The sequence below is a fragment of the Arvicanthis niloticus genome, chromosome 6 (assembly GCF_011762505.2).
Source record: "Arvicanthis niloticus isolate mArvNil1 chromosome 6, mArvNil1.pat.X, whole genome shotgun sequence".
NCBI classification, from domain to species: Eukaryota; Metazoa; Chordata; class Mammalia; order Rodentia; family Muridae; genus Arvicanthis; species Arvicanthis niloticus.
This window is the reverse complement of record NC_047663.1, coordinates 28,406,185-28,430,793: the sequence shown is the minus strand read 5'-3', so window position 1 is coordinate 28,430,793 and position 24,609 is coordinate 28,406,185. Positions and strand designations below refer to the sequence as shown.

The 24,609-nt window shown below is 44.4% G+C and overlaps 2 protein-coding genes and 1 pseudogene across 9 annotated transcripts in view; 2 read left to right on the top strand and 1 right to left on the bottom strand.

The window, feature by feature from the left end:
- Positions 1-470: 470 nt before the first annotated feature.
- Luc7l3 (LUC7 like 3 pre-mRNA splicing factor) overlaps positions 471-24,609 on the bottom strand; it is a 335,229-nt gene continuing 311,090 nt past the window's right edge. The window contains exon 10 of the mRNA XM_076935995.1: positions 471-685. Coding sequence (XP_076792110.1) covers positions 486-685 — 200 coding nt within the window. The 3' untranslated portion in view covers positions 471-485. The remainder of the gene's footprint in view (positions 686-24,609) is intronic.
- Spag9 (sperm associated antigen 9) overlaps positions 15,714-24,609 on the top strand; it is a 125,543-nt gene continuing 116,647 nt past the window's right edge. For 2 of the 7 annotated variants that reach the window (XM_076935988.1, XM_076935989.1), the window contains exon 1: positions 15,717-16,183. In XM_076935988.1, the coding sequence (XP_076792103.1) occupies positions 15,881-16,183 (303 nt within the window). In that variant the 5' untranslated portion in view covers positions 15,717-15,880. Of the gene's footprint in view, positions 16,184-24,609 lie in introns of all 7 variants that reach the window. The other 5 variants (XM_034505828.2, XM_034505826.2, XM_034505835.2 and 2 more) reach the window with 4 other exon arrangements.
- LOC143442701 (large ribosomal subunit protein uL29-like) lies at positions 20,693-21,372 on the top strand (annotated as a pseudogene). The gene is made up of 2 exons (XR_013111104.1): positions 20,693-20,839; positions 20,943-21,372. The product of XR_013111104.1 is annotated as a large ribosomal subunit protein uL29-like (transcript).

Genomic DNA, 24,609 nt, shown 5'->3' with positions numbered 1-24,609 from the left:
TTCTGGACCCTTAACCTCTTTTGTGTTGCTTCATAGTTACACAAGGCTTCATTCCTGGGAGTTACTTCTGGAGAAGGTCACTGTGGTGTGCTAATAAATCATAACGGGACAATGAGAAGATGGCATGATTGTTCTTAAATGCAATTTGAGGCAAACAATTCAGCTAGCTGTAACACTGTACTGAGAATGGAATTGATCCAGGCCACGGAGGTCTGGTTATTAATGATTTAAAGAATCAGAGCAACTAATATATTATACCCATGCACGAGAAAAGTATTCTGGGAGGCAGGGCAAAGACAGGACATTTATAATACTAATTGAGAATGAGCCCCTGGGGAACTTTCACTGCCAGTAATCGAGAATAAAGTATGAACCTGCCTACCTTTGACTCCAGGGGCAAACTACAAATCAAACAGCAGGATCTTCCAGTGAAGGGGATTGCCTGAGCTTCATAAGAACCACATAGTTCATCTGCCTTTGCTTCCTCAGCATCCTCCCGCCCCTTCTCTCCTGAAAGAGGAGGCAGATGGCTTTGAGAGATTCTGCATTATTTGCTGATTGGAGGAAGAGGTGAGAGACTGGGACTGTTTATCATACAGTCTACTGCAACAACCATAGGAAGTAATGACTTCTTTTCCTTCTTCCTTTCCTTCCTTCTTTCCTTCCTTCTTTCCTTCCTTCTTTTCTTTCTTAACCCTGGGTGAGTTGGTACTCAGTTTATGGCCAGGCTGCCCTTGAACTCACAACAATCCTCCTGTCTTAGCCTCTAGAGTACTGAGATCCTCGTATGAGTCCCTTTTTGGCCTGTTTGGGGTATTTGAGATAGTCTTGCCAAGAAACTCTGGCTAGCCTAGAACTCACAGTAATCCTCCTACCTTAACCTCTGGAGTACTGGCATTACATACATGTACCACCATGACTGGTTTTTCGACACTACTCTTAATCCTGTTTTACAGAGAGAAAAAGTAAGATGTATGAAGGTTAAATAATTTCCCCAAATCTCAAGTGTCTGGTCTTCTCCAGAAAGATTGTGGTGCATGAGTGAGAGAGAGAGAGAGAGAGAGAGAGAGAGAGAGAGAGAGAGAGAGAGAGAGAGAGAGAGAGAGATTGAGATTTGAGGTAGGTAATTGAAGCAGGCTCTCAGGTATTCTAATTCATTATGTAGCTCAGACTGACCTTGAACTCTGACCCCTTGCCTCAGTTTCCCCAGTGCTGAGATTACAGGTATATATCAACACAGAAGTTTATTTCCACTTTCTAAGCATAGATTCAAAAAGCCTTTAGCAAAACTATGAGCTTTTGGCTTGTAACAGTCTCTGTACTTGCCCTGGCCTTGATACTGGCTTTCAGGTTAAGACTCTCTGGGGAAAAAGATTATGTAGCTAAAGAGGTTCAACATTCGTGCCAGTGACTTGGTATTCATTTCCTTCCTGCTTTCATGTGGTTTAACTCTCCAGGACGCCCACTGGAGTCTCTGTAAATTTTTGTCTTCCCCAAGGGCAAGTCTAGAGTGGTTTAACTCTTCTTCCTCTTAGCCTGTCTAGTGTGAGGTCTCAATGGCATGGGATCTATTCTTTCTGGAAACCCATCTCTCTGTAGTACCTCTTCTATTTGTCCTGTTAGGTGACGTTCTGTGGCAACAACAAAAAAGAAATCCCAGTGTCTGGGACTAAATAAAAACAAATGCTTTCCCTCATCTTGAGTCGGCTTCAGGGCCAACACCTTTCTCCCTATAGTGACCACGGGAGCCCAGTTATTCCTATATGTGGCTTCACTATATCAGTACAGGACACGGGACACTATAGCCGGGTAGAGAGAGAAAACAAGTCACACGGTAGTTCTCATGGCCTTGCCCTGGAGGTGACACTCACCAATTCTTTCCAGCCCATCAACCAAAGTAAACCAAAGTCCTGCAGAACCAGATATCATTACTGAGTAGGGCCAGTCCTAGGCCCAACAGCCAGCCCCCAGCACGGAGCTCCTGCAGCTGTAGCCTGGGACGCTTGCTCTGCTAAAAGATGGTGAGCAAGGGGTAGTGGTGCTGCCTGCAGGCTACAAGCATAATAGTCGAACCTGCCAAGCCTCAGCGACAGACATCGAGGGTGGGGATGTGTGCAGCAACCTGGAGCTGACACAGAACCTGCCTCCGGTTCACAGGGGCACTCTGACTCTGGCTAGGATATCCAAAACGAGTCTCGATGATGGTCCAGTATTTATGGTGTGTCAGAAATCAGAAACTTTGAACCAGACCAACAACTTGTTGCTATGAATATTTGCATGTAAAGCTATTTAGGCAAAAATATATACTGTGTCACACACTGCAGTTTTCAATGCAGTGGAGAAGTGGGGAAGATGGAGGAGTGGAACTGTGCATGCGCAGTGGAGAGCAGGGGAACTAAAGACTCAATGGCAGTGACAGGCGTGAGAGAAGGCTGCAGTGAACAGAGGGACAGATCCGCAGGGGGTGTGCAGCAGCTGGAAACTTGAGAGGATCCATTATCCTCTCCCTCCTTCCCCCCTTCCCTCCACCCCCACCCTCCCACCCCCACCTCCCATCCCCTTCCCCCAACCCTTCCCCTCCACCCCTTCCCTCCCTACCCCCACCCCTTCTCCCCCACCTCCCCCCACCCACTATTCCCTACCCCCCAACTCCCACCCACCACACACTCCCACCCCACCTCCCCACCAGTGCGCTGCCCAGATGCATGATTGCCTTGACTCTGAGCAATGACAGGATGCTCAAGCTGAAGAACACTTCATTGTCTGGACAGGAACTCTTCGTAAGTCCTCCACGATCCATGTTGCCCCTCGAGGCCATGTTGGTATTCATGGTCCATGCTGTTGCCCTACGCCATGTTGAAGCCCAAGGTTTATGTGGGTGTCTGTGGTCTGGGTTGCTGCCGGAGGTCAATGTCCGAGGCCTGGGCTACTGATAAAGGTCAGGTGGACGTTTGTTGTTTGTGCTACAGCCGGAGGCCATGTTATCGTCTGTGGTCCAGCAGAGGCCAGGAAGGCTATGTTGATGTACATGGACCAGCGGCCATGTTGGAGTCTGTGGTCCCGCTGCAGTAGGGTCCGTGTTGATGTCCATGGCCTGTGTTCCCACTGAAGGCCATTTGGAGGTTCATGATCTGTGCTGCCACCTGAAACCATGTCGATGCTTGTGGCCTGTGCTGCCACCGAGGACTAAGCGGATGTCTGTAGTCTGTGCTGCAGCTAAAGGAGCCTGGTGATGTCCATGGTCTCACCTGTAGTCTGAGACCATGTTGAGCTACAGATGGAGGCCATGTTGACGTCTGTAGTCTGTGATTCCATAGAAGGCTATGTTAATGTTTGCTGTCTATGTTACTACCAAGGCCATCAAGGATGTCTGTGCAGCTACCTGAAACCTTGTTGATATCCATGGCCTGGCCAGATTGTTGCCAGGGACCATGTTGGTGTCAGTGACCCATGCTGTAGCAGAGGGCCATGTTGATATTTGTGGTCCATGTTGTTTCAAGAAACCATGTGGAAGTCCATGATCTGTGCTCCCGTTGACAGTAAAGGGGAAGGAAGCTACTTTTGCAGTGATATCGATGACTGTAGCCTCACAGCTGAGAAAGAGAGTCTTAGAAGCTTCTGTGACAACCCCCTACCCACACCCCAAAAGAGCAACAGCCTAGACACGAAGCCTTTGAGGAGAAATCTTAAAAGTTTCAGTAAAGGGTGCTAAAGTGTAGCTCTCTACAACTGAAGGCTTCTGGTGGGTGTGTCAGTAGGAAAGGATTCAGTTTTCTCTAAGGGCTACTACCACTGGGCTTTTAACCATGGCCTACTCAGTATATGGGCAACACAAATTGGACTTGTTTGTGGGGGGCGGGGGGGGGGAGCTTTTTGTTTTATTTTTTGTTTCTTCTTTTCTTTCTTTCTTTCTTTTTTTTTGGGGGGGTGGGGAAGGATGTCATGAGGGTGGGGGGTGGGGCTAGGAGGTCTGGGAAGTAAATGTAATCAGGGTGTGGTCTGTGAAATTACCATATAATCAATAGAAATAGTATGTTGGGGAAAAAGCAAACAAACCAAACCAAACAAACAAACACCCAAAGACCTCTGGGAAACTGACCTCATGATCGCTGGTAGGAATGGGGATGGCTCCTCCATAGTACATATACATTCGGATCTGACAAACAGTAGTATGCTTTTTATTATTTTGCATTATTGGGGAAAACTAAGGCTGATCGATGCTAAGTGAGCCCTCCACCACTAGCTACATCCTCAGCTCCCAGCGTTTGCTTTTGTTTTATTTATGTTTTGCTTTGTTGATATTGTGTCTCCGTAGCCCAGGCTGTCCTCAAATTCAGCACATATCTGAGTCTGGTCTCCTGATCCTCCTGCTTCCATTTTCTAACTAGTAGGATTATAGACATGGTACCAGAGCTGGCCTTTATTATTTTTGTTTGTTTGCTTTTGGGTTTGTTTGTTTGTGGTTTGGGTTATTGTGATAGGACCTCTCTATACAGTCTTGGATGGGTAGATACTTAGATTGTGACCCAGGTAAAATTATAAGCAAGTAGCACAAATGCTTTGTGTATGTGACACATATTCACACACATACTGGCACAGTCAATATCTAGCCCAGGCTAGTCCAGAATTTACTATGTACATGAGGTTAGCCACCTCTTGGCTCCACCTCCAAAGTGCTGAGACTATAAGCATGTATAACCACAGCCAGTATCAAATGCATTATTGTAACCATTCATACAATTAGCAAATCAAGAAGTTCCTTCTGAGCATGTGTGTCCCTGAGAACACATAAAAGCTAATAACAAGGACTAGCTTGTAGAGATTTATTTTTTCTTTAATAATTACTTGAAGTCAGTACAATGAATGTTAGGCATACAAAGAGGAGAGGTAGGGGGAGCCATAGGTCATTCAGTCTTACGAGAATCCTGAAAGACATTTGTAGTCTCTCATGACAGGAAATAGTCATTAAGTCTTTGTGAATAAGGACCCACGGGAATCAAATGTTAAAATTAGGAAAAGTAGGCCAAGTGATGGTGGTGCATGCCTTTGATCCTAGCACTTGGGAGGCAGAGACAGGCAGGTCTCTAAGTTCCAGACCAGCCTGGTCTACAGAGTGAATTCCAGGATAACCAGAGCTATGCAGAAAAAAAAAAAAACCCAGCCTGTCTTGCCTCCCCCAAATAATAAAATAAAAATATATAAATAAGTAAAAATAGAGAAAGGAGCAGAAAAGGGAAGTGGCTAGCTTGAAGAACAAATTTTGCCATCCTTAGAATTCTAAGATAACAGATTTATGGAATGAGACTTTTGTTTTTCAAGATTCTAGTATAGACAAATGAGGAAGTCTGTTGCGTTTCAGTTTGTTCACAGCCAAAGGAGGGGAAGGGTCTGTTTTAGTGTCTCTGCCTCCTTTGTCTGTGATGGTGAGGGTAGAAAGGTATCTGCTGCAGTGAGCTTGACTTCACATAATGCTTGATGTTCTTGATCTGATGGACTTGGTGTCCTTTTGCCTGGCTGTGATCAGAAAGTTCTTCAGTGTTCTGCAGTGTGAGAGCCCAGGGCTTGTGGCTGGCACCTGGTGAAAACTCAAGACTTTATTTTGTCTTTTGAGACAGGGTCTTATTATATAGTCTTAGCTGGTCTGCTTCTCACTCTGTAGACCAGGCTGTCCTTGAATTCATAGAGATCTGCCTGCCTCTGCCTCCTGTGTGCTGGGGTCAAAGGCAGGTGCCACTAGGTCTGGAACCCAGGACTTTTGTTTTGTTTTTTAAAAAGATAGGATCTTATTATGTAGTTCTGGCTGTCCTGGAGCTCACTACATAGATCCAGATGGTCTTAAGTTTTGGATGACCCTCCTGCCTCTGCCTCCCAAATGCAGGGATGATAGGTATGAGCTGCCCCATTTACACTTTAGAGAATAAGATCTTAAAATTGAGTATTCCGACTCCCATTTTATGAACATGGGCCACATCACATCCTTATGTGCTGTTCATGCTGCTCTTTCTATTATTATTATTATTATTATTATTATTATTATTATTATTACCATTTCCTGTGATTGAGTGTTTTTGTATGCATATCTGTCTGTACACCATGTGCATGCCTGGAGCTAGAAGAGAGCAGCATCCCCTGGAACTGACTTACAGTTGTGAGCTGCTATCTGGACGCTGGGAACGGAACCCTGTCCTCTGGAAAAGCAGCCAGTGCTCCTAACTGCTGAGCCATCTCTCCAGCCCTCATGCTATTCTTGAACAGCTGCAAGTGTGAGACTCCAGTATTCCTGAAGCTCCCATGACCGTTTTTAAACAATACTTTTTTCTTTCTTTTCTCTTTTTTCCTTCTTGCTTTGAGACACAGTCTTATATACCCCATGCTGGCTTAGAATTCAATAATTTAGTCTACATGATTAAAATTACAACCCTTTGTCCCCAGGGTGAACATGGTCTTTCTTTACATATAAAATTCTTGTTGCATTGGAAGGGATGTCTACAGGGATGAATTCTCCTTGTTCACACCCATGGTCTCATGCTCAATGTGATATTGTTTTTGACTTAGGAACATGAAAGTAGTGCTCGCTTCTGCCGCACATATATTAAAACAGGAACTTGAAGGCTTAGTGTGTGGGTGTATAGGTGTATGTGCACACATGTGTGCGCATACATGTACTTGTGAGAGGGAGAGTATTAAACTTGGGTCATCAGGCTTGCCTGATGGGCACTTTTTTGTAAGTGTGTCAGGGTTTCTCTATATATAGCCCTGCTGGTTTAGAACTTGGTATGTGGACCAGGCTGGCCTCAAACTCACAGAGATCGACCTGTCTCTGCCTCCTGAGTGCTGGAACCAAATGTATCTGCCAAAGTGCCTGACACTGTGTCCAGTGTGTCAAGTACTTTTACCTGCTCAGTTGGGCCTTTGACTTGGCAACTTGAAGCAATAGAAGTGTGATGGGGCTCTGAGCTGACAGTCAGTAGTTCAGGACACTGGTTCCAACATGACCATAAACTTCGGATGGTCCCTCCATTGTAAAATGATGGGCTTGGGTGCCACTCAGTGCTGACTAACAAACCTCAGAAAGCGGAAATCTCTCATAGAGCAAGAAGAGACTGTCCTGCAGAGAATGCCTGGCCCTCTGGGGAAACACAAAGCAAAGGTAGATGGTGGTGGCTGCAGACTCTCTGCTGCCCCTTGTTACACTGAACTAGATAAATGAGTATTTCCTCCCTGCTTCTGATGTGTGAGGCTGTTGGCTGGCAAATGGAGAGTACGCTTAGGTTCTCATCTGGCCGTTGTCCCTGCTAAAAATAAGCCACTGGTGTCAGACAAGCTGAGTCATTTTCATACATGGCTTCGTGGAAGAAAAGTGACAAAGGTCACTAAGGCTCTGTTGGACTATTTCCTTTCTGACCAGACACCACCCTTGTTCCAATCATCCCCTCTTTTTCTGTTTTCTTTTTCTTCCAGATAAGCCGTATATCTTAAATAGAAACTGTTTTCGACAGCAAGGTACTGTGATTCAGTTTGCTCACATCCTGTTTCTGCTCATGGACTGACCTCGTCTTAGATTTCGTTTCTTCATTTATTTAGTTTTACTTTCTTGAGGAATAGAAGTTGATTCTCACTTTTGTAACTGCACTTTACCGTTTGTGGACTGATTCATATACAGTCATCCCCTGGTGATGTGGCAGCACGAGGACAGGTTCTAGCTAGTTTACTAGTGTTGTCTTTCGTCTCCCTTCCCCCAAATAGGATCTTACTCTACAGCTCTGAGCCCAGGCTGTACTGGAACTCACTGTGTAGCCTAGGCTGGCTTCTCATTTATGCTAACCTTCCACCTCAGCCTCTGGAGTCCTAGGATTACAGGGATGAGCAACTATGCCTGGTAGAAGTTAACTCTTAACAAGAATGGATCTGCAAGGTCATCCCCATGAAATCTGTTTAAAGAATTTGGGGGCGGGTGGACAGGTGCAGTTCAGCAGCACTTACCTAGCATGTCCATGGCACTGCCAACAAGAGCAGCAAGGCTTTCAAAAGAAAAAGGCATGGAGCACTCTGAAAAATACTGGCACTTTCCAAGCGCCCAACATTCCATAAGCAACTGCCTCTCTCTCCAAACATGTTGCAGTCCGTATGGAGTGATGAGTCACTTGGTTTGCACTCAGCCAGCAGGCTTGAGACCTGAGAGTTCTCTTTCTCTTTCAGTGACTTTCTCTCTCTTCCTAGGTGGGAAAACACATGTGTGAAGCGAGAAAGGCTTAGTGTCAGATAGAAATAACTATAGCAGTTTCATAAGGCTGACTACACAACTGGACTGCTAATTCCAGCCTTCCCCTGATTTTAACTATTGTGCTTAGGAAGAAACTCCTCCCTTCCTTCCCTCATCAACTCACCACCCCCATCTCCTCGCCTTACAGTCTCCTCAATTTCTGCAAGGGTAAGGAATCTCTTGGAATGGAATTTCCTTCCCTTCAGGAATCAAAAGTAAACACTCCAAAGTTCACACTGAGACTTGTTTTTCCCCCGATAATTCTTGGTCTTTATGAGAATCTCCATCCTTGGGAGTTAGAGATGAGTTCTGGGAATCAGAGCTCTACTATTGCCTATATAATTAGGAACTCGCTGCCAGGCTCCTGTTACTGCTACTAAAAACAGAGTCAGAATTTTACTACTAATCTGCGTGTGTGTGTGTGTGTGTGTGTTGTGTATGATGTACATTAAAGATGTGTGAGCACCAGCATGTGTGTGGTCCGGTACACATGTGGATCGAGGTCAGAGGACAACTTCCTGAGGTCAAACATCCACCATAGTTTCCAGGAGTCAACCTCGGCACATAAAGCTCTTGCAAGAGCTTTATGTGCCTACTTTATTTTTATTTTAAGAATTTTTAACTTTTTGTTCTCTTTGAGACAGGGACTCTGACAGGTTTTTCTCTGCCAGTGAAATGAGCCAATTCAAGCCAGATTACTACACATCACACACACACACACACACACACACACACACACACACACACACACACACACACAGGTTTATTGGGAGGCTGGTTTTGCCAGAAGGAGGCCAGGGAAGTTGTCATGGGGAAGAAGAGAGGGAAGGAGAATGAGAGAGAAACAGTAGCAACACAAAGAGAAAGGAGAGAAGGAGACAGACTATCCTAGAGATGCAAGAGACCCTCACCCAGGAATCAGCAAGAAGAGGGAAACTGGTATCAACACACTGTCTATGCTAAACCATGAGCACAGAGTGAAGTTTCTTACAGCTACTGGCAACTTGCTATTTATGTGCTACCTATTCCCAGGGATGTGGGAGTCTCCTCCCTCTCCTCCTGGAGTCTCTAAGTGATCATATCTCACGTCACCTGTGCAGGTTAAAGATGGCCCTGCTTATGAGACATCTGTGCTCTGAAAAGAAGGTGTTAAGGAACAAGTTCTCACATCTCTTGAAGTGTCTTCCATAGTTGGTCACTGTTGTACACTCCTGATTGGACTTACTGGATTGTCTGTGAAGATTCAAAGTGGGTCGGAGCAAATCAAATGCCGAGTTAAGACCCTCATGGTCACCTTGGGAAAATCTGGTCATGCTGAAGCTGCAACACACCTACCCACCAAGTGTTCCCATTGATTGGCTCAACTCCCAATTCTGCCCTTGCTGTGTGGATTCTTTTTTTTTTTTTTTTTTTAAGATTTATTTATTTATTTATTTTATGCATATGAGTACACCACTATTGCTCTCTTCAGACACACCAGAAGAGGGCACCAGACCCCATTACAGATGGTTGTTAGCCACCATGTGGTTGCTGGGAATTGAACTCAAGACCTCTGGAAGAGCAGTCAGTGTTCTTAACCACTGAGCCATTTCTCCAGCCCCCTGCTGTGTGGATTCTTGTCAACTAAATTCCGGTTCGCTGGAAAGGAGATCATGGACCAGATTCGGATGGTAGCATCATATGCCCAAATGACTACATAGGTGCCAATCAAACAATATTCAGAACAGTGCATGGATAGGACAATTACTCTACTGCAAGTCTCTTTTGAGATACCTCTTTTCCTGTCCATGGAGAAAAATCTCAAGAAGCGCCTTGTGAATGGTTTGAGTTCACAGGTGCTCTGCGGCATAATGACTCCATCAAACTTGCTTCGCGAGCATTTTTGAAGCTTTTGTCAGCAGCACTTTTTTGAAGCAAGTGCAAGAGAGTGCAATGATGACAGCATCAAAATACCAGTAATTCAACCTGTTCAACTTTGACGGAGCCTTACTACTTAGGGCTAGAGAGCGCCAAATCATACCATCAGGAATAGGTGGAGAAATGGGTCCCAGGGTCCAGGCTGTTCTCAAGGTTATTGGTATCACTGGCTTCACAATGGAAAAGTGAACCAATGCTATTGAAAGGAAGGCAGGCAGGCAGGCAGGCAGGCAGGCAGGCAGGCAGGCAGGCAGGAAACAGTCATATATTTCTGTGTTTTTTAAGAAACCAAAATTGTAGAATAATCACTACACCTCCAATTGTTTATTTACTTATTACTTCCTTCCTTCACTCATTTATTCACTCATTTTTGATGTAGTCTTATGTAGCCCGAGCTGATCTGGAACTTATTGTGTAGCTGAGGTTAGCCTTGAACTTCTGCTCCTCCTGCTTCAAAATTCCCAAGGGTTGGGAATACACTTCTGTGCTATTGTACCTGACCAAAACCATAATTTTATTATTTATTTATTTATTTATTTATTTATTTATTTATTGGTTTTTCAAAATAGGGTTTTTCTGTATAACAGCTCTGGCTGATCTGGAAATTGCTTTGTAGACCAGGCTCGTTTCAAACTCATAGAGATCCACTAGCCTCTGCCTCACAAGTGCTGAGATTAAAGGCAGGCACTACCACACCTGGCTTCATAATTTTAATTTACAATCACATTTATAAATATTAATTTATAAATATATTTAATTTCTAATTATGTTATTGTAACTTATTTCTTATACATTACATTTATAAATTACATGTGGAAACGCCACGGTATGTGTGTAGGGGTCAGAAGACAGCTTGTGGAGGAGCCCTGCTGCTTCTGTGTGTGTACTAGGAATTGATGCACAGCACCGAGCTTGGCAGAAATGGCTTTACTCACGGAACCATCTTGCTGGCCCTCAGTAGTAGAATTTTAGAATAAAAACCCTGGTCTTTAACAAATCGCAAAATTCTACAAGTAAACTAAGGCTCACTAGTCTTTGCTGTGGTCACGCGCACCTAACAGGTAGGTACTTAGTAATTATTAGTTGGTTCTCACCCCCACCAAAGTTGTTTGCAATGACAGGACATTGGAGACTACAAAGGTCTCAACTTCAAAACCATTCTCTTTCTTACACCAGGTTATTTTGTTCCACTGGATCTACTTGTACCTAAATTCACAGTATTGTTTCACTTATTTATTGAAGTGCTGGCAACTGAATCTAGCCTGGTGTATGTTAAGTAAGCACCATGTTCTATCCCTCCCCGTCTGTCTGTCTATCTATCTATCTATCTATCTATCTATCTATCTATCTATCTATCTCTGTATGTGTTTGTATGTTTTGACACACAGCTTTATTCTGTATCCCAAGCATACCTGGTACTCACTAACTACTAAATAACACAGGTTGACTTCCAATTCACTATCCTTCTGTCTTAGCTTCCCCAGTGCTGGTACTACAGATGTGAACCACCACACATGGCTTTGTTTATTAGCTCTATTGAGATATAACTCATATCCCATACAATTTAAGTGCAGAATAGAATGCCTTTTACTATAGTGACAGAGTTGTGCATCACTTCAATGTTCGAACATTTTCATTACCTCAAGGAAATTCCACACTCATTATTGATCACTCCCATCTATCATTGTCATGCACTTTAGGTAACCACTAACTTACTGTGTCTCTAGATTCAACAATTATGGACATTTCATATGAGTGGGACCATATATTTCATTTAGTGTATGTTTTTGATATTTATCCATGTTGCAGTACGTACTTTATTACTGAATACTATTCCATTACACACTTCATTACATGTAGCACAGATACACTCTGAGCAACCACATGGTGGCTCACAACCATCTGTAATGGGATCTGATTCCCTCTTCTGGTATGCATGAAGACAGAGCACAAATGTATACATGTCTGCATGTGGTTGCTGGGAATTGAACTCAGGACCTCTGGAAGAGCAGCCAGTGCTCTTAACCACTGAACCATCTCTTCAGCCCCAAGTTCATTTTTTTTTTAAAGATTGATGTGGATTCGTGTTTTGCTGCATGCACATACATGCATTACAAGTGTGTCTGGTGCCTGAAGAGGTCAGAAGAAGACACTAGATCACCTAAAACTAATGTAGAAATGGTTGTGAGCCACCATGTGGGTGCTGGGAACTGAATCTGGGTCCTCTGGAAGAGAAACCAGTGCAAATAGCTGCTGAGCCTTTTCTCCAGCCCCCATTCATCAGTTTTTCTTTTTTTAAAAAAAAGATTTGTGTGTGGGTGTGCTGAGTGGATGTACCACATGGATGTAGGTGCCCACAGAGGCCAGGAGTCAGGTCTTCTGGAGCTGAGTTACAGGTGGATGCGAGCTATTGGATGTGAGTGCTGGGAACCTAACTGGTTCTCTGCAAGAGCAGGGACACTCTTAACTGCTAGGCTATCTCTCTCAGCCCTTACTGTAATGAAAAACTTTTCATTGTAACCACACGGTGGTGGTGCACACCTTTCATTCTAATACTGGGGAGAGAGGCAGGCAGATCTCTGTGAGTTTGAGATCAGCTTGCACTAAAGAGATAGTTCCAGAACAGCCAGCACTACATACAGAAACCCTGTTTCAAAAAAAATGTATTTTAAGTTGTATTTATTTGGGGAGGGGACACATGAGGTCTCAGAAGGAATTTCAAGAGCTGTTTTTCTCCTATCATGTGTGTCTGGTGATCAAACTCAAGGTTGTCAGGCTTGGTGGTATGGGCCTTTACTCACGCTGTTTATTTTTCCCATTATGTGTGTATGTATTTGTGGAGGGTATGCATGTATATGCATGTGTGGATGCAATGCAGTGCTTCTTAGTGGCCAGAAGTGATTATTGGATTCCCTGGAGCTGGAGTTACAGGTGGTTGTGAGTTGCCTGAACCTGGCTTCTCAGTAGGAGCAGTGCTTGTTTGCTTTTTGCCAGAGATCAATATCTGTCTTAACCACTGAGGAATCTCTCCACTCTACCCTTATAGTAATAGAACAACCTAAATTTCCGTTTTATTTATGTATGTGCTGCATCGGGTGAGTGAAGGTTAGAGGACAACTGTGGGAGGTGGTTCTCTCTCTCTTCCCTGCAAGGCATGGGACTGAACTCAGGCTGCCAGAATGTGGTGGCAGGCACCCTTACCTGCTGAGCCATTTCACTGACCCCTACATTTTAGCAATTTTTTTTCTTGTGGTCCAGGTTAGCCTGGAGCTTACGATTTCCCTGTCTTGGACTGCTGACCTGAATTGAATGCCTTGGATTTACATGGTGGAAGGAAAAGAACTGACTCTGGCCTCCATTTGGCCTCCACTAACAAAATGTAATAATTAAAAAAAAATAGTGGCACATGCCTTTAGTCCCAGCACTCAGGAGACAGAGACAGGTAGATGTCTGTATGTTTAAAGTCTGCCTGGTCTAGAAGTGAGTTCCAGGACAGCCAGGGCTAAAACAAAAAAACCCTGTCTTAAAAAACAAAACAAGGGCTGGAGAGATGGCTCAGTGGTTAAGAGCACTGACTGCTCTTCCAAAGGTCCTGAGTTCAATTCCCAGCAACCACATGGTGGCTCACAGCCATCTGTAATGGGATCTGATGCCCTCTTCTGGTGTGTCTGAAGAGACAGCTACAGTGTACTTGTCATATATATAAAATAAATAAAATCTTAAAAAAAACAAACACAAAGAAACAAAAAACATTTTTCTTTAAACATTCTTAAGTGTACAATAATATTGTAGACAGACTAAAAATAACTCTTGCTCTAAGTCTTCCATCTCTGACTCCCAGGAAAATAGAGGTACCAAGGAAGACTGAGCGGCATAACTCATGAAGGGGTAGGAAGGGAGAGAGAATAGTCATAGCAAGATTTCCTCTGTTTTCAAGGTGAGATTAAGAAGTGATATGCAGCCCGAAGAAATAGACTCAGCAGTTAAGAGGGTTGGCTGCTCTTGCAGAAGACCAGGGTTTGGTTCCTACCACACACACAGGGGCTCACAAACAGCTAAAACTCCAGTTCTAGTTGATAGGACATTGCACACAGGCAAAATATTAGTTCACGTAAAAAAAACCAATAAAGTTTTTTTTAAAAAAAGGGGGATAGGGTATTTTGGGCTCATACTCAACTAGCTGGGCAGCATTCCTATAACCCAGACATACATACAAATAAGGGTGAGAAAGGGAGTCGGGAGACCACAAGCTAAGGGTAGTGGCGCAGTGGTAAGGCAAACTGACAGAACACACACTGAGTTAGTTTTGACAGTTTTCATCTTTGTCCTTTTGCTTTTATATGTTGGCACTGGCTCAACTTCCACAGTGCTTTTGGTGGTTTCCAGGAAGATCGAAATGTAGATTTTGGGGATGATCTGAAACGTCTAAATACCACACAGGGCATTTAGGACCCCAGGAGGTAGCTGATTTTCTCCCTAATAACTTGTCTATTTAAATCCTGTTTGTTCTTCCCTTATTTTTAGATGAGTCGGAGTCAGTGTACTTCTGAGTCACCTATGGCAAAGAGAAGGGGCTTTTGAGAGTGTCTTCCGACAAACTTGAGAAAGGAAGATGAGAATACACGGAAGTAATCTCTGACTCAGCCTGCCCAAGGCTAGGGTGTTGTGGCATTCCCCACAAGTGACGCACTCCCAGGAGAGGTGACCTCATGTATCACGGGATTTATTCCCACCACTAACTCCACCCCATATCCTCCTCTGCTTCTTCTCTCACTTCACAACCCCGCCTCCCTTTCAAGATCAGAGAGGGGCGGGTGGTAGTAGCTGCAGCCTAGAACTGTCTTTCGGAGGCAAGCAGCAGAGACACCCAGTTTTTGGAAAAATGCAAGAAGTGGTATTCATTTTCCCCTTCTCCAAATGCTTTGCTCTTCTGGTTAAGGCTATCTTTACTCTTCCTTAATACCAAACAGTACTCTCTTACTCGAGGCAACCTTATCCTGTAGACAGTCATTCAAGTTACAGCTGTTTCCCTCATCCTTTTTTTCTTTTTTTTTTTTTCTTTTCCGTTTTTCTCTGAGTCCGGAATTCTCAGTAGGAAGTAGTTCGAGTCTCGCCTCTTTCCAGTTCTAGCTGTATGACATTGACTAACCCGTAACTTCCCTGGGCCTAGTTTCTTTGTCTGTTAAACAGGGGCCAAACGTCTGGCGCACCACGAAGGCGCTGGATGAGCTGTAGAAAGGCGAAGAAGACGCTTGCAGTCTCCTCGGGAAAGTTGTCACCCGCCAGAGCCCCTCCCTTTCCTCTGGGAACGCCCAGCAAACGCAGCCTCAGGCTGTCACTTCCTCCACCTCTCACCTCTCAGACCGCGCGGCGCTGGGTGTTGGCGTCACAGCCGGCGCACGCCGCCGCAAAGCTCCGCCCCCGGCCGCGCCTGGCCTCCCGCGGGGCCCCGCCCACCGGGGCGACGCGGCGCTGGCCCCGCCCCACGGGTGACGCGTAGCGCGCGCGGCCCGGCTGCCCCGGCAGTTGGTGCTGCGGCGGTTGGGGCGAGTGCGCTCACCCCACCCCTCCCTTCCTTGGCCCGGGCCCCGGCCCCCACCCCGCGGGGCCCAGCCCCAGCCCCAGTCTCCGCGGGCCCCGTCCCGTGCGGGCCCGTGCCACCCCTCAGCCGGCGACGCCCGGGGCCACCCGCCCGCCACCATGGAGCTGGAGGACGGTGTGGTTTACCAGGAGGAGCCCGGAGGCTCCGGGGCCGTGATGTCAGAGCGGGTGTCCGGCCTGGCCGGCTCTATCTACCGCGAGTTCGAGCGGCTCATCGGGCGCTACGATGAGGAGGTGGTCAAGGAGCTGATGCCACTGGTGGTGGCCGTGCTGGAGAACCTGGACTCGGTGTTCGCGCAGGACCAGGAGCACCAGGTGGAGCTGGAGCTGCTGCGGGACGACAACGAGCAGCTCATCACCCAGTACGAGCGGGAGAAGGCGCTGCGCAAGCACGCCGAGGAGGTGAGGGCCGGCGGGGGCGGGGGTCGCAGCCCTGTTGGGGACGCTGGGCGCGCCTGGCGCACAAGCGCGCCAGGGTGGACTCTTGAAGGGCAGGCCTGACTCCAGGGCCCGGGACAGTGCACCACAGCGTCTCGGGATCCCGGGACACTGGCTGGTGCTGGAAGCCTAGGCAGGCCAGTGAGTGTCCAGGAGAGGGGTGAAGTGGGAGGGAAGGCCCGGGGAGGAAGCGACACCCTGGCATGAGGGCACCTGGGACTGCCCGAGGGCGGAGACTTGAGGGTGTCTGGTTGCTTCTTGTTTAGGGAAGTTTCCGACCACCGTAGGATAGTCGGGTGTGGGTTCAAACTTTTAGCATGGGGAGGGGCAGTACTGTCCTGCCAGTGTCAGTTCCGCTGGCTTCGGGATCTTTCCAGGGGGCTGCTGCTGCTTTGGGAAGTTAGAGATCTCCCTCTTTCGGTCAGTTTCTTCTTGACATTTAAATCCTCTTGAGAAAGAAGTCTACCTCATGTACCTTTTTTTTTTTTTTTTTTTTTTTTAATTTGACACTTTTTCAACCACTTAGAAGTCGAATAGCAGGGCCCAGTAAGTCCATAAAGCACATTGATTTACTTTATTAGTGTTCCTCACCAAGGCATTCCTTCGTATCAGGTGGTAACCTTGGACAGTTCCCATACAGCAGCCTCTATTTATAAAGACTGGGGGGCGGGGTTGAGTAGGTGTGGGTGAGTGTTACAACACTTTTCCTGTCTGCGTTTGCTTTGCATACATACTGCAGTTTATAAGTACACTTGGCTGGCTCTTAGCTTGAACACCTGAGCAGTGACCTTTGTACTCTTCACCTGAGTGTGTGAGCCTTTTGGAATACTGGGCTGTAAATGATCCTCTAGCTTTTTGAGCCAGTTAAGGATTTTAGCCTTCAGGCTGAGTGCCTTGGCATTGTTTCTGAAGAACCTTTCTTTGGCAGTCAAAACGCACTCCTTGTTTTTGTACCATCTAGCGCACCTAGCTAAATACATGGTGATTGAAGGAGACTAATTATCGAAGGAACCACGTGTTGTTTTTCAAAAATACGTGACGCGCGCGGCAGAAGAATGTGAGATTTGTTTGGCAGCTCATTTCCTAGCGTTAAGTAGGCAGCAGCATTTAAAGGTTTATTTTGTTATATGTGCCTCTGCATTCAGGTAAATGATTTTTTTAAAATCATGATTATAGTGGTGCTTTGTAATTGAGATTTTGCAGTCCACCTATCTTAAAGGAATGGCATTGAATTTGCCAAACAACAAAATTGACATTATTTCAAGAGTATGTGTACAAATATACATGGAGGGAAGGGTTGAAAAAAAGACGAGACCACAATTTCTGTTAGTTTCTTGGTACTGTTTATAAAACAGATGGAGGCCTTTAAGGTGGCTTTCCACTTGTTTGTGCCGATACAGGCTTTTGTCATGATATGGATACAGTGGAAGAGAGTGGGACCAAATAAATATACACAGATTAGGAATTACCCCAATGTAACCTATCACCTCTGGTAAAAAGAAATGTTCCCTCCAGCCTTAAACTACTGACAGAATGAAATGCCAGGGTCACACATTCCAAGAATACCATCTGCCACAGGTTGCAGAATCAGAAAATAAAACTGCTAGGCTCAGTTTGTTTGTTTGTTTGTTTGTTTGTTTGTTTTGGATTTTCACAGCAGGTTTTCAGTGTGTGGCCATGGCTATCCTGGAGCTTGCTCTGTAGACCAGGCTGACTCCTGGCAGATCCAGGTAGATCCTTCTGCCACTGCCTATGGAGTGCTGGGACCAAAGGCGTGCACCACTTCTATCCGGCTTATATTTATTTATCAAGTAAATGACTTTAAAAACAGGCTATTCACTAAGTTTCTTTAACGTTTATACTTTCTTTGTTACATCTGTCAAATCTCCATAATGAAACGTTTGGGTAGACTCCTGACCTGAGAACTGAGAACACTGATGAGATGCTAGATGAACCCCTGCCCTAACCACAGACATCAAACTCCAGCAGCGGCAGCAGCACTCATGGAAGATGATAAGCTGTTTTGCCTGTACCCAGAAGCTCAGTCTTCCAGGCCAGTGTACAGAGTGGATTCTGTTTAATGCTCTCCCTGAATGCTCAGTGTCTTTAACCCAGAGATTAAGAGCATGCTCTTATAGCAGAAGTGCTCCAGGGAGGATATTTACACCAAAGTAATTTGAAAGCATGGTAATTGTTCATCTCTGGAGCGTAAAGTTAATTCTGGGTACCTTTGTGGGAGTTTAGGAAGGTATGGGAATGGTGAAGATGTTAAGGAACCGGTGAGGTGCTGTAATCTCTTGCTTGCAGAAATTGCCAGGGAGAAGATAGAAATGTAATTTCTATTTTAATGGTTGTACTTAATTTGAATGTACTCCACTTTTTTTTTTCTTTTACTTGAATTGTGTATGTGTGTAGTTGGTTTGTTGTTTTAGTGACTCCTTTTAGAACTGTTTTGGGAACTGGAATATAGATCAGTGGTAGAGTGCCTGCCTAGCGTTCTATCTGGGTTCAATCCCCAGCACTGCAGAAAGTTACCTCCAGCACCAAACAGCAGCAAATAAAAAAACATAGAAAGAGAAAGGCAGAGTTTTACGTAGTTCTGATCCTTTCCCTGGACACTCTTGCCTCTGGGTCCCCTGCCACATGTCTTTCCTTTAACCCATGCCTAGCAGGTACTTTGTTCATGTTGCTCCCTTACCATGCAATGTCTTCCTCCAGAGTTTAACCTGGCGAGCTCCTCTCTTCTCTTCCTCTCTCTCTCTCTCTCTCTCTCTCTCTCTCTCTCTCTCTCTTCTCTTCCTTCCCTCCTTTCCCACCATCTTCCTTCTTTTTTAAGTGTTAGCCTGTGCTTTCTTTCCACATAAATGTGCTCTGTAACCACATCAGCCTTGAACTTGAAGTTCTTTTGCCTTAGCCTTCCAAGTCTTGAAATTACAGGCTTGTACTGCCATTCCCAGCCAGTTCTGTCAACTATATGCTCAGTTTAAAAATGGCTTTCATGTCTGTTGTGGACTGAAATACTGTGTGGGCCTAGTGAATTCATTTATTTGCTTTTTGGGGGGTTGTGGGGAGAGACTGAGTTACTCTTGGTGCTGGGATTATAGTTGTTTGCTACCATGCCTGGCTCATTCCTTCTAAAAAATCATTTATTCATTTATTCATTTATTTATTTAAGCATGCTTGATGATGAGTTTTCCATGGCTCGTGGGCAGAGGTAAGAGGAGAACTTAGAGAGGTCAGTTTTTTTATTCTACCAAATTGTTCTTGGGGATTAAACTCAGGTCGTCAAGGGTTGAAGAGATGGTTCATCAGCAGTTAAAGGGCTGGTACTGGTCTTGCAGAGAACCCAAGTTCTGTTCCCAGAACCCACATCAAGCAGCTCACATTTGACTGTACCTCCAGCTCCAGCGGGATCCGAGGCCTAAGCACTCTGTGGGCACCTGCACTCCCGTACATACTCACAAGCAAACACACACACACACACACACACACACACACTAAAATATAGAAATAATTCTTAGGAGCTGGAGAGATGACTCAGTGGTCAAGAGCACATGCTAATATTGAGAGAACTGAGTTCACTTCCTAGTGCCCATACAGGCAGCTGGCAATTGCTTGTAATTCCAGCTCCAGGATATCCATGCCATCTACCTCCCTGAGTACTGCACTCATGTGTACAAACCAACATCCGGACAGTACATAGACATGTAATGATTAAAACCTTAAAGAATGGATCTGGAGAGGTAGCTCAGTGGTTTAGAGCACTGGTTGCTTGTCTAGAGAACTACTGTTTTATTCCCAGCACCCACATGGCAGCCAACAACCTTGTTCTAGACCAAGGGATCTGACACCTTTTTCTGGACTCTCTAGGCACGACATGTATATACATACATACATACATACATACATACACCAATGACACAAAAACATAAAATCTTGAACATTTTTAATTAAACAAATAACACACCCCAATACCCTTAGGCCCTCAAGCTTGGAGATAAGTGCCTTTAGCAGCTACATTATCTCACCAGCCCAAAGTCTGGTCTTTTTATATTTTTTTATTTATTTGTTTTGAGGAGGATTTCATAAGTTTTCTGCCTCTCAAGTGCTGAGTTTACAGATCTGTACCACCACTGTTAATTAGTCATAAAAAAAAAAAGTCTGAGCAAGGCATGATAGTGCATACCTTTAATCTCAGCACTCTGGAGGACAGCCAGAGCAGCTCAGTAAGACCTTGACTGAAAACAAAACAAAAACTTTAAAAAGTGTTTTTAATTTTTTAAAATGTGGTATATGTTATATGTATATGTATGGTTTCCATAGTCATCAGGGATGTATTCACATGTGTGTGTGTAAAGAAGTCAGAGTTGATGCTAGATGTTACCCTCAGCTTCTCTCACCTTGTTTGTTTATAAAGAGAGTTTTAGTGACCCTGAATGTTTCTTTTCTTGTTTGTCAGTGTGAAAAGGTAGTTGGAAAGATAATTCAGAAGTTAAGGGCACATGTTGCTCTTACATGGGACCCAGATTTGATTTCCAGCACCCACATGATGGTTCACAACTATCTGTAACTCCAGTTCCAGGGAATCTGATACTTTCTTCTAACCTCCATGGATACCAGGTACACACACACTACATACATACATACATACATACATACATACATGCATGCATGCAGGCAAAACATTCATACATATAAAATAAATAAATCGCTCTTGAACCAGGCGGTCTCAACTGTGAACGACGCAGCAATGGCCAAGATTAAGGCTCCGGACCTGCGCGGCAAGAAGGAGGAGCTGTTGAAACAGCTGGACGACCTGAAGGTGGAACTCTCCCAGCTTCGTGTCGCCAAAGTGACAGCCGGCGGGCGCCGCATCCAAGCTCTCCAAGATACGAGTCGTATGCAAGTCTATCGCCTGTGTCCTCACTGTCATTAACCAGACTCAAAAAGAAAACCTCAGGAAATTCTACAAGGGCAAGCAGTACAAGCCCCGGGACCTGCGACCCAGGAAGACTAGAGCCATGCGACGCCGGCTCACCAAGCACGAAGAGAAGCTGAAGACCAAGAAGCAGCAGCGGAAGGAGCGGCTGTACCCACTGCGCAAGTATGCAGTCAAGGCCTGAGACGACAATGACAATAAAGTACAAGACTGACTGGCAAAAAATAAAATAAAATAAAATAAAATAAAATAAAATAAAATAAATAAATCTTTACAAGAAAAAGCAACCCAAGGGAAAAAGAGCTTATTTTAGCTCACAGTTCAAAGTCTAGTCCATCATGGCAGGGAAGTCAAGACAGCAGGAGTTTAACACAGCTGCTCACACTGCAATGCACAGTCAGAAACAGAAGGAGAGATACATGTTTGTAAGTTTCAGTTTACTCTATTCTATGTAGTCTAGAACCTTGCCTAGGGAATGTTTTTTACCTCCAGTAAGATGGGTCTTCCTACATCAGTTAACAATGCAGTCTAAATAATCCCCCAGAAATATGCCCAGAGGTCCATCTCTCAGGTGATTGAGTCTAAGGTTTCTCAATTTCATAGATTTCTGACACCCACAAGGCAGCTTATAACAGCTTGTAACTCCAGTTTTGGAGGATGTAACAACCTCTTCTGACATCCTTAGGCTCTTGTACACATGTGGTACATATACACACACTCAGACACATATACAAATAAAAATAAAATACATAAATTAAATCTTGTATCTGGGTACATCTTTCTTGAGGAACCTGTACCTCTGGTTGGGTATGTATCACTTGCTATGACTGTCTTAGAGAAGCCCACACTTTTGCTCTTGGGTGTGTCTTACTTTCTCAGATATGTCTTTATCTCTTTACCTTCATGCTTAAGACTGTGTTAAAATATCTTTATTAACCCTGAACTTTGCTTTCTAGAATGAATGTTGTGGTGTGTATCGTCAGCGGAACAGCAGCTTCTCTCTTTTTCAATAATCAACTTTGGTGCTGACCTCTTCATTAATTCTCTTAGGGAAAAGGTCAGCAGTCTGGGTGTGGTAGCACATGACTCTGATCCCAGCATTGGGGAAGAATAGGCAGGTGAATCTCTGAGTTCAAGGCCAGCCTGGTCTAGTTTCAGGACAACCAGGGCTACATAGAGAAACCTGTGGGGAAAAGATAACAAAACAAAAAAACACAAAACAAAACAAAAAAAAAAAAAAACAAAAAAAAACAAAAAAAAAGAAAAAGAAAAAAGATGAGCATTATTCTAGAAACAGCTTTGTAGTCTAGGCTAGCCTAGGAACTCACTGTGTAGTCAAGAATAACCTTGAATTACTGATCTTCCTGTCCTTCTCCAGTTCTAGGATTATTGGCATACACCACCAGCTCAGAATTGGTTGCTTTTTGCTTTTTTTTTAAAAAAAGACTGGTCTATGTATTTGTGTGTGTGAGTGCATGTGCCTATGCATGAATGGGGGCTAGAAGAAGACACTGGCTGGCTTCTGTCACTTTATTTATTTGTATTTTCTTTTTATTTTTGAGACTGGGTTTCTCTGTGTATCCCCGGCTGCTCTGTGTATCCCTGGCTGTACTGGAGCTTACTCTGTAGACTAGGCTAGCCTCAAACTCACAGAGATCCACTTGCCTCTGCCTCCCATGCATCACCACCATTTGCTAGACTGAGAATATTTAAAAGTAAAGGTTGGTAAACTTTTTTTTTTTTTTGAAGGCCTTCTTGAAATGTCTTTGCTTGTCTGCATTTAGTGTTTGAACCACTTAGGTGCTTGATGTCCAAAGATGGCAAAGAAAGAAGATCCCCTAGTACTAGAGTTGTGGGTGGTAGGTTCTGAAAACCAAACCTGAGTCCTCTGCAAAAGTAGCAAGTGCTCTTATCTACTGAACCATCTCTCCAGCACCCCCCCTTAATGTTTTTTAGGATTTAATTTTTAAAAACTTTTTGTTTGTTTGTTTGTTTTATATATGTGAGTACACTGTCGCTCTCTTCAGACATAGCAGAAGAGGGCATTGAATCCCATTACAGATGGTTGTGAGCCACCATGTGGTTGCTGGGAATTGAACTCAAGATCTCTGGAAGAGCAGTCAGTGCTCTTAACCACTGAGCCATCTCTTCAGCCCCAAGATTTAGTTTTTAAGTAGTATGTATGTGTGTCATATGTGGGAATGTGTATTGGATCCCCTGGAGCTGGAGTTAACATGTGGCTATGAGCTGCCTAACATGGGTGGCTGTGAACTGCAGTTGTGAGAGAGAACAAGAGTAGCAGTACATGTATGTTCTCTCCAGCCCATAGTCAGTCCAGTGTTATGATCAACTAGCTCACTTGTTTATTATTAGGAAAAAGCACACACACACACATATGTTGAAAAGCCACTCACTGAATATTTGTATACTCACTATCAAGAATCAGTAGTTTTATTCATCTGTATATGTGACTGTCAGAGTGTTGATGCACATCTTATTAGTACGAGTGTTTGTATGTATATTAAAGGGCCATATGGTGGAGTTGGTTCTGTCCTTTCACCTTTATGTGGGTTCAAATGATCAAACTTCGGCTACCAGGCTTGCATGGTAAGTGCCTTTCTTTTCCTGTTGAGCTATCTTGGCTTATATACACATATTTCTTTTATTCTTGCTAAACTATTTGAAAGTAAATTGACATTCTGACACTTTCCTCAGTACAACAACATATTTAGATGTGAGAATAGTTCCTAGTGTCACCTAAGTTCTATTTGAATTAATTTTAAAAATTTGAAGCGCCAGGCAGTAGTGGCATACACCTTTAATCCCAGCACTTGGGAGGCAGAGGCAGGTGGATTTCTGAGTTCGAGGACAGCCTAGTCTACAGAGTGAGTTCCAGGACAGCCAGGGCTACACAGAGAAACCCTGTCTTGAAAAACAAAACAAACAAACAAACAAACAAATAGAAGCAAGGTTTTACCATATATCTCATTCTGGTCTCAAACTTGAGATTTCTGCCTCTCCCTCAAAAGTGCTGAAATATAAGTAGAGTGTCATTGCCACACTTGCCTTGAGTTAAGTTTTTGTTGTTTTGTTGAGACAGTGTTTCATGTAGCCTAGGCTATCCTCAAACTTGCTATGTTGTGGTGGTTAGCCATGGACTCCTGTTCTCCACCCTTCAGTTGTTTGCATTACAGATGTAGTCAACCAAGCCTGGCTTTGCTTTAACTTAGGGTCATGATATATGTCAGTTACAGAGATGAACAAGTCACTATGTTTTAAAATTATTGTATGTGAGTGTATGGTGTCCATGTGTGCTTGTGTGTGTGTGTGCACATGCGTGTGTGTGTGGACAACTTTGTGGTGTTGGTTCTCTCCTACATTTTTGTGGATTCCAAGGCTTGAACTCCTGTCCTAGGTGTACTAGGCAAGCACCTTTACTTTACCTGCTGAT